This window comes from Austrofundulus limnaeus, unplaced genomic scaffold (assembly GCF_001266775.1).
Source record: "Austrofundulus limnaeus strain Quisiro unplaced genomic scaffold, Austrofundulus_limnaeus-1.0 Scaffold1120, whole genome shotgun sequence".
NCBI lineage: Eukaryota > Metazoa > Chordata > Actinopteri > Cyprinodontiformes > Rivulidae > Austrofundulus > Austrofundulus limnaeus.
This window is the reverse complement of record NW_013953522.1, coordinates 47,341-57,568: the sequence shown is the minus strand read 5'-3', so window position 1 is coordinate 57,568 and position 10,228 is coordinate 47,341. Positions and strand designations below refer to the sequence as shown.

The 10,228-nt window shown below is 38.2% G+C and overlaps 1 protein-coding gene across 7 annotated transcripts in view; it reads left to right on the top strand.

Moving 5' to 3' along the window:
• The window catches only part of LOC106534233 (abl interactor 2), a 35,499-nt gene that overhangs the window by 1,470 nt on the left and 23,801 nt on the right, over positions 1 to 10,228 (top strand). For all 7 annotated transcript variants that reach the window (XM_014030804.1, XM_014030805.1, XM_014030802.1 and 4 more), the window contains exon 2: positions 9,131 to 9,298. In XM_014030804.1, coding sequence (XP_013886258.1) covers positions 9,131 to 9,298 — 168 coding nt within the window. The remainder of the gene's footprint in view (positions 1 to 9,130; positions 9,299 to 10,228) is intronic.

Here is a 10,228-nt window from a genome sequence, read left to right as displayed (position 1 = left end):
AGAAGAACCCGTCCAGAGGACCTATACAATTTTTTTCTTTTTGATTTTTTAATTAATACAGTTTTTCACAATCAGAATAAGCCGATCAGATTAAGTGTTTACATGCACGGCGTTCGGATTATCAATTGGCATAAATCGCCTGTCTTTGAATAACATTAATTCAGACCGAGCTGAATCGGATCAGACTAATCCGAAAGGAGTGTTTAAATGACACATTTTAATTCCAATGTATGTAATTTAATTCCACTTCAGCCCAGTTTAGATCTGCTCCACACCTCTTTTGGTTCTGCGCTGCTGGGTTCATTTCTGAACGCGTACATGTGAGCGGGACCTGTCCAGCTTCACCTGTGATTTATGAATGACCTGAGGGAGCTTAATGCCGGACTGGTTTGTGCGGCGATTTCGCAGACCTGTCTTGTGAAAGAGGCTTTATATAAAACTGGATTGCCTTTCTCCAAATGTTCCTTTAAGATGCTTCAAGCCCTGCCCCCCTCCAACTTCCAGACCGGTCCACTCCAGTTTGAGAGAGGGGGTTAGCATTTTGGAGCATGCAGAAATGTTTTATTTACAATTTAATTAAAATATGTCAACAACAGAAGTCTTGTCCATCCAGCCTTACACGTTGGAGTCAAAGTCTGACCAAACAAGAGGAGAATGAAGACGAGGAAATTGTAGTTGGCAAGTCCAGACCTTATTTGGCAAATCCATCACAGATAATTTGACATAATAGTTCGAAAACGTCATAGAAAATAGAGAAAACTGAACATAATGAAAAATATGACCCAAATAGAATATAAAGATATCTTTGCATCACCAGAAGAGACTAAATTCATCTTCACTCCTAGAGATTCTAACTACACAACAAAATGTATTTAACAGCTAAAAAAGTAGGTTTTGCATGAAATGTCCCCTTAACTGAGAGGTCTGGCTCCATATGACTTGGTGGTCGAGTCCCCTTACTGGCCTGGTGAACTTTCATTTTCTGAAGTGAGTTTGCAGCATTTTTTACTTGCAGTTGTTCTGGTTTTTCTTTCTTTCTTTTTCTAAAAAGAAATAAAACCCATTGAAAACGCGTTGATACTGGTATTTTAGCCAAAACTTTATAAAGTAATTTTTAAATTTAAATCTCAGTACTTCTCTGTAATTAAAGTAATATTTCAGTTGTGAACTGGAATATTGTAAAAAATAAGTTAGAAATAATAAAAGCTGATCACATTTTGGTTTGAAATGTGTTCAGGACAAATCTGACTCACAGGTTTAAATGTTCTAAATGTAGCAGCATAGCTAGTTTTATTTTTTAGGACTGATTTTTTTTACATAGAAAAATAGTTTGATTGCTTGCCCTTAGGTGTTAACAATCAGATTGTGTGTTGGGAATGACTGTCACATGTCTGATGCATCCTTTGTTGTGTTTGCTAAGTTTAATTAGCCATGGTAGCAGATTTGCTCCAAAATTGAATCAGTTGTAGAAGAATATCAAATTACTACTTTAGAAAGTTTTGATTAAATCTATTATGTTGTTCTTGTTATTTTGCTAACACTAAACAAGGAAAACAATTATCCTTTCACCTTCTGCAGTGAGCAATAATAATTTTGCCCAAGTAAAGCCACATAAAATTGATTTTCTGCCATAAATTGTGAGTTTATTTGATTTCCAGATTCAAAAACCACAGCAGCAGATGCTGAACAGATGTTAGGAGCTGTTTGACTCTGAGGTGTAGCAGTTTATTTTTTTAGGAACACCTATGGAGTAAATTTGTTTTTCCTTCAGACAGATGTGAGAGGTCTGGCAGAGGTTTCACAGCTGAGGGAAGGTTTGACTGTAACACAAAGCCTTTTTATAATTTATCTTCCTATAATTTGTTTGATGCAAATTAATTACAGATACTTTACCACCCAATAAAGAAGAGCTGCTGTTCATTTAAATGGAAATTTCATTTTATTTGTTATATTTGACAGCCATTTTAAATGGAGATTGGCCGTGTTCAGAGCAAAAGACAGGCTCATTTATTCTATCGGTGGGAAAAGTGTGGACAGCAGATTAATTAATGATAGTCATGTTCATATAGATCTAATTAACTGATCATAACTGCATCTTGTGACAACTGATATCTAAGAACCAAAAACTCCTCTGGTTAGGTTATCTTTACTGTCTTTACATGAGGCTTGTACAGTGTGATGATATTATGGTATGCATTGGTTTTGAATTATATCAATGGTACTTAAAAATTATTACCGTTAATATAGGGTATGTCGAATATTAACCCTCTGGAGCCTAGTCACAGGACATTTAAATCACTCTAGCCGTTAAGATACGCCTTCTCTCAGACTCTGTTCAATTTGTGTCAAAAGTAGAGACTTTAAACTGTGTTCATAGGCCAAAACTAAACCAGAGTTATCATAAATATCACCACCACTTTATTTTTTCTGTACATGGTCCTCCTATTTGATGTGTGTTGCAGCAGCAGGCAGAAGCAAACACTGTAAAACAGCTCAGGCCACCGTCAGTCTTATTCTTCCGGCAGTCCCAAAAAACATACCCCCTGACCTTTTTTCTGACTGAGGCCCAACAGTGCCAAAAAATCTACAGGAAGAAGAAAATAAAAGGAAGTTGAAGTTCTGTGTTGGTAAAGACTACAAAAGCGGGAGAAAGTAGCTCAACACACCACAGACTGTACACCCCACTGCCTCGTCTCTTTTCTGTCCTGCCCTGCTAATTACCCTATATCGTGGTATTATCTAAAGCAGAGGTTCTCAAACTGGGGTCCGCGACGGGTATCTTGGCGTTCACCAGGCCACTAAGGGACTCAACCAAATCCTCAAAAAATTTTCCTAAATAGTTAATTTGGTTTTTATTTTTAAAAATGCATGGAGAACAATGAACTTAATAAAAACATAATAAACTTAATAAATATATATATTCCCATGGCATTTAGGAGTTGAAATGACAATAAATGCTCTTTTTAAAACAGCATGAGGTTTATGAGGGGGTCCCTGGAATATTTTCACCCTTGTAGGGGGTCCACAGACCCAAATGGCTTGAGAACCCCTGATCTAAAGATAATATGTCAGTATGAAAAAGATCAATACTGCCCAACCCTACTATACATTCTTTTTGCTACAATGTAAATTATTTATTATATAGAGGCGACTAGCTTAACATTTAGTGGATTTATTTGGTGTCTTTGTAAACATGGTCTTAATAATAAAAGAGAACTTAGGAGAAAATAACATTTTGGGTTAAAATTAGTATTTATCAGAAAAAGGATGTTTGTGACAGTAAATAACATTTTTGAAAGTTAAACGACTATAAATTATTGTAAAAATATTTAAACCATAAAGGAAAGTGATTCTTCATTAGTCATTTTGGTGTTTTCCTGATTTCAGTCAAAGCGACTGCTCTTCATCATGTTATGTACTTGCTAAACTGGATTTGAAATCATAAACTTGCATCTAAAATTACCATAGTTTGAAGTGCATCAAAAACCACATCAGAAACGTCACCGACCATCATCTGAACCTTTTTTGTAGTGTTGAAATTCCTCACTGTCATCACGTAACCTGTTAGTTTTCATGCTTTGGGAGCTGCATCCTCCACACCCCTGCCATAACGTTAGCTCTGCTCCTGAAATTAGTAAGGAATTATTTAGTCATTGCTCATAACTCTGTCCTAAATTATAGATGTAATCCTCGATTTTACGGCTACTCTACGGCCTCTGATGCAGACATTTGGGATTGAGGAAGGAAGGTGTTCATTTAATTTGTGAGCTGCTCTTTAGTGTTTGCAGCAAGACTGTAATTTAAATTAAAAGTTTAAAATCAGAGGCAAAAAGAAACATGCTGTGTGTTTACTGTCCGCTCAGTCTGCTGTCATCCTGACAACACAGTTAGTTGTTAAAATAGGGTGCTCCAGCTGTTTTTATATTTCTGGTTAAGAAGCAGAACTTTTCCCAAGCTAATTCACTGAAACAACAAGTTTAACACTCAGACTCTGAGGCTAAATCATGAAGTTACTTTTTTCTCCCTCAACCAGCTTTCCAAAGCTTATTTCTGCCATTTAAATTAAAGAGGTAATTCAATTTTTATTTTTGACATTAAAAATACCCGGAAAGTGGAAAAATTGTAAGCAAATTGCATTTATCTCTCACCACCTTTTTAAAAAACATAAGTTATGTTTTTAATCCATCTTTCTCTGTTAAAAATGACAGTTATGTATATATATGTAGATAGCAGCACAGAAACTACAAATTAATAAAAGATGTCAACAACAGGAGACTTATCCATCCAGCTTTACATGCTGGAGTCGAAGTCTGAGCCAGAGGAGAATGAAGACAATGAAATTGGTTAGTTGGGAAGTCCAGACCCTTTTTCCCAGTTCTGTTGTAAATAATTTGATGTAAAATAAATCTTAAAGGGGCAATATCATGTAAAATCTACTTTTTTGAGTTTTATATCATGTTATAATGTTAAACTCTCATAAAAAACATGCCCAAAGCCTTGCTTTGACTCATTCATGCATGTTTGAGAAATCCTGCAGTGTTTTTAGGAAGCCATGCTGAGGAGCAAAACAACAGGTGGGGACCAGAAACGTCTTTTGGGACCAGAAATGCCCCTGGGACGTGTCTTTAAGCTGAACTTCCTCATGGCAGAGCACCCCCCCTCCTCCCCACACACCCCGCCCATGACTCCTGCAGGCTCTCGGCAGTAACAAAGCAAACTGAAAGTGAAACTTATTGTCTGCTGCTCTTAACACCACTTCTCACTCAATGAAACTCTTTTCAGTTTCAAAATACCTTTGAGGAAATGTATTTTCAGAAGCCAAGCAAACTGCATCATAGCGCACGCGTGGGCGACCCCAACGTCTGGATTCCTCAAAAGAGCTTTAAAAGTTTTTTTTTAAATCATGGAAAACCGAGCTTTTTGTGTCTTTTTTAGTTTTTAAATGAATGTCCTGTCATTGTGTGGAAACTCAACCCGGCCTGCTGTGCAGCGTGCAGAATGTCGATGTTGGATTAAGGAACACAAGCTTCCCGGTAGAAACCTCCTCTGATCTATTGGCCTTGATGTTTCTGTATACGTGCCCACGCCTCCAGGAACTGCCTTTGAAGACTTCGTTTACACCACAAAGCAGCTGCATTACCTGACTTTAAATTAGGTTTTTAACAACGTTCGCTCTTGGCACTGAAACCGTTCTCACAGCAGGAGCTTGTCTTCAGGCTCCTGTTAACTTTTCAGCTTTGTTGGTGATGAATGATTCATTATGTGTTGGCTCAGCAGACAATGTGAGATGTAACTACTAGGGGTGTCCCGATCCGATATTGATATCGGATATCGGTCCGATATCAGCCAAAAAACAAGTATCAGATTTCATCAGCCTGCATAAAAAATGTCCGATATAAGCGCTCCGATATTAGCAGTCCGTTCCAGCATCACTGACTCCACTCCAGTGTTTCTATCCAGCAGCGCTTGGATCCAGCATGCAGCGCTCACGTGATCACAACAACATGCTGCGCTAACAAGTTAGCAAGAATGTCGGCAGAACTTTCTATTTTCATCAGAAACAGAGTTGAACTAAGTGTAAAGTTGTCATGCACAAGTTTTCCGAGGGGAAACACAGAACCGTGAACGTTTTAAACCGGAGCGACAACTACTCTCCACCCTGGCAGCAGCTTTGCGGTTCGGCTCGGTTCAGCCTCGGTCCAAAAGTGTCTCCATGATTCCAACCGAGCAGAACCTCCTCTCACTCCGGTGGTTCTAGCGGGCAGAAGCGAGGACAGCACGCTTTTTACGGTTTTGACATCAGCAGAATGTTGCCCGTGGATTATCTCTTGATGGACAGAAGAAAGGAAGAGCACAGATTTTGTTTTGGAATACGAGCGACATGACGAGAGCAGTGATAAAAACTGCTCCCTGCAGGAGAGAGAGGCTAATCTCCACATGATGCTCAGACTGTAGAAGGTATTAATAATTAACTGACTGATTCTTACTATTTGTTTTTGCTCTTGTTTGTAGAGTGATGTTTAATCTATTTACACACTTGTTTTAGTGAAGATTAAGTGCAATGAATTCATTCATCCCTAAGAAATGTGAAATGCTGCTAAGTTGCATATAGGAATGCGCGATATAAACTATATACGGTAGAAACAATATAAATTAGTTCTATGATAGAGATCTGTAGTCTACCGGCCAGCTGCGCAATTCTTTTTGATGACTTAACTGGTTGGAGTCAAAACAGAGGAAGCGGGAAGCAGCGAGGCTAAGAGCGCAAATGTGGAGGGGAAAAAACTTATCTGGACCTGGTTCGGGTGTGTGAAAATGAGCGCCGAACTGTTTACATATTTAGGTGACGGCACGTCCTCTGGTCGGATGCCCACCGACCACACTGCCTGCTGCGGGAGGAGCGCGCTCCGCGGCATGTGTGAAGGGCTCGACACACGGGAGGAGACATCGCTCGCTCTCCATTCATTTCCACGCAGCGAAGCGACTGTCAGTGCAGGTGAAGTCAGTGCTCAGGTGGGACGCACAAAAATCAGTCTGGACCTCGTTTTTCCTGCGGTCATAGCGCGACGACGCACGGCCGAATGCGCGCGCACTCCAAAGCGCGACTATAATGATTGTCACCCCGCCAGAGCGTGCACAGATTAAACAGGTGGAGTGCAGAAAAATAATCTGCAAAGTGTGTAGAAAGGAATAAATACAAACAATTTGTTTTACCACCTTAAAACGAAGCTGGTGAATCCAAACACAACATCCAATGGATGCAGATATCTATTACATTAAAGTTATTGTGTGTGTGATATATCCTTTTTTTTTTAACTTTTTAAACTTTTTTATTGTTCTTATACCGTTCTTATATCTATCTATCAATGATCACGTTGTTTTGAGCACAGTCAGTAAAATTGTAGCTGTGGACTCTTAACTTTGAACAGACAATGTGGGGTTTTGTTTTGTCCCCACCTTCAGTTTTTTCCACCATAAAGCAGCACAAGGCTGACAGATGGTTAAAAAAAACTGGAGTGATTTTGAATTATTTTACACTTTAAAAGTACATTTTGTTTTTATTATGTTATTTTTTCAGGGTATTGTAATTTATTTTATTTATTAAATTGTAGAATGTTCTTCAATTTAAAATGTAGGCCTATGTGATCCATTGGTTAAAAATAAATGGGTCAGTTTTTCTCATATCTACTCTTTTTCACTGTTTGACTTGATCAAGACTTTTCTAAGATTTTACACTACAAAACAGGTAAAAGTGTGTGACTTGTACTGTTTTGGTAACGGGTCAATATCAGTATCGGTCAATATCGGTATCGGACAATTCTCAAAGTTGCAATATCAGTATCGTATCGCAAGTGAAAAAGTTGTATCGGGACATCCCTTGTAACTACATCACATTTAATGTTTAAGCAAAGTAGTTCTGATTCACAACAACTACATTTTTATTTGAGTTGGTAGTTTGACTTGTTATAGGACCCTCTCTCTATTGAAAATACAAATTATTTTCCTTCGAAATTACCAGTTTAGTGGTTCTTTGTAGTTTCTTTTAGCAGAACTGGAATCAGATTAGTCTGTCAATAATAACTAGGTTATTTTGTAGAAATGTATAATTTATTTATTTATTTATTTTGTGAAACTACATCTTCTGTATTGACAGGTGGACTAATGTTTCCTAAATGATAGCTGTGTCATTTTTCTGCAGTTTCACTTAAAATTGATTAAAACTTTACAAAAATCAGGAATTTTGGTAGATTTTTTTGTTATTACAAAGTTCATTGGCAAGAAGTCTTATATTGTTGGAAAGCCTGTTTACTTTCCCTTAAATTGTGCCACATTTGTTAAGAAAATAATTGGTGAGCAGAATAAACCATTTTCTCTGCAAATGCCAAACTGCTTCTTTTGCTTCAGAGTCTTGTTTGGTGTTTGTTTGGGTGATTCATTGTTTTGTTCTACCAGCATTTGTTGCAAGTCTGACAATGTGGTTGCGTTATTCAACCTGGAACAAATAAAAGGTCCAAGCACCAGGCGTTTCATGTGGTTGAGGTCAGGACTTCAGGCCGGTCATTCCTTCCTCTCTGACCCCAAATTCTGGATGTAGTCCCTGAAAAACCCTGTTCTGTTGGGGCAAGAGTTGTTTTCTTGTAGGATAGAGTTTGGTCCAAGACTGAAGATATGAGATTGCCTGGTTGCTCACAGCACCTGGGGTAACAGAAGCTCAAAACAAATGTCAGTAGCAGAATAATTAGTTGGTCACAAAAATGATAATATTAAGAATGTATTTCAAAAACATAACTAACAGTAGCTGCGTTTCCATTGACCATGAAAATACGCAAATTAGAATTTCGAAAATAAATTTGCTCAATGGAAACACGTCAATTTTGGGGGAAAAAACATGTTTTTCGACAAAATGTTTTTGCGCTAGGATGAGGTGGTATTTCAGCCGTATCGAAATTGGTGTTTTTCGCAAAACTGCAATGGAAACACTTTTTTCGCATCACGGGAGTCACGTGATCAACAACCGGCTGTTTCTACTGGCGAAAAAGACGACGACGAAGAAGATAACAGGAAGTACAAGTAGTAGTAATATCATAGAAGTAGTAAAATAAAGTAGTAAACTCACTGACTACAATTTTCCAAAAACACAGCATACGTAGCTACTCCCAAGTAGGGGCTTGTCACTGGAAAGCCTCGATAAAAGACGCCGACATCTCCTCTGATGATGAGCGCTAGTGTCGTGGTAGCAACATGCTATGTGTTTACATCCATTGCCGCCGTGTTTATAATGACTTATCGCGAGAACAAACGTATTCACGTGTGACTTTAAAAGCGTTTCTTACTTAATGGAAACACCACAGTTGCGAAACTGTGTTTTTCGACATTAACAGAATATCGACAAAGTTTTGCGCACATTTGCAATGGAAACGCAGCCACTGAATGATTATTCTTTAGCTTGTTAAATCGTATTTGTCATTTTTATATTCATTTGTTTTATTTGTGTGTATGTGAATTTTTTTCTCACATAATTTTAATGAGGGATCCAGCACAGTATTTTGCTGCATTAAAATACAAAAAAAGTATTTTTAATTTTTATATTTTCTAAACTAGACCCTTTCTGGTCCTGTCTGTCATTCAGTCTCCAGACAAGCAGAGGGCGCTGGAGGAGACCAAGAACTACACTACCCAGTCTCTGGCCAGCGTGGCTTACCTGATCAACACGCTGGCTAACAATGTGCTGCAGATGCTCGACATCCAGGCTTCGCAGCTCCGCCGCATGGAGTCCTCCATCAACCACATCTCACAGGTGGGTGGGAGTACTTTGGGGGGGACTATCACTGAAGACATCTCCACCCCTTTAAAACCATTGTGCAACCGCTGTTGACGAACGGTCAGGCACTACAATCACACGGCAAGTCATAGGTTGTTTTAAATTTTTCATTTACCTTTTTTATAGTAACTAATACACATGCTTAAAATCTGGCACCACTTACCCAAATAGGTTCATTGCTATTCTGCTTTTTTTACTAACTTATATACACAAACATATTTATAAATTAGTTTTATTTGTATTTTGCATTATGATGGCAGAATGTCCTCAAAGGGCAGTGTTGCTAGTTGTCAGAATGAATGAAGAGCAAAGCTGAAACATAGACCAAGTGTATGTCAACAAACCAGAAGTAGGCATGAAACTGTTTAGACCACATGGACTTTGAGCTTGTGCAGAAGCAACTGTTAAAAGGTCAGTTTGGGCTTTTTGAAGCAGTTTTGATAATCTGATAATTTAATTAAAAATCAGTAAGGAATGGGATTAAAGGAAGACAAAAGCAATTTCAAAACATTTTCAATGTTCTAATTCAAGATGAACTATGTTTAAAATGTCTGCACTGTAATCATTTTGTCTTTGTTTTACTAAAATAGGAATTTAAATCTACTTTATTCTTATTTTCTGTTGAGGAATACACAACAGATGTTTAATGTTTGTAAAAATTTTGTTAAAATTCCCATTCAGTGCTAGTGGGAGTTCATTAAAGTGTATCTTACCCCCCTGTGAAAAGATAACTCTGCCCCAAGGTGAAATTTGAAAAATGCATCAGAGTGGGTAGGGGAGGGGGTGTGGGTAGGCGATGGGGGTTAGAGAGCGGAGGTGTGGCCAGGACGAGAGAACGCGACAGGCAGTTAGCATTAGCATAATTGATGCTACATGGAGAGTGACCACAGTATCGCAGATAGTTAT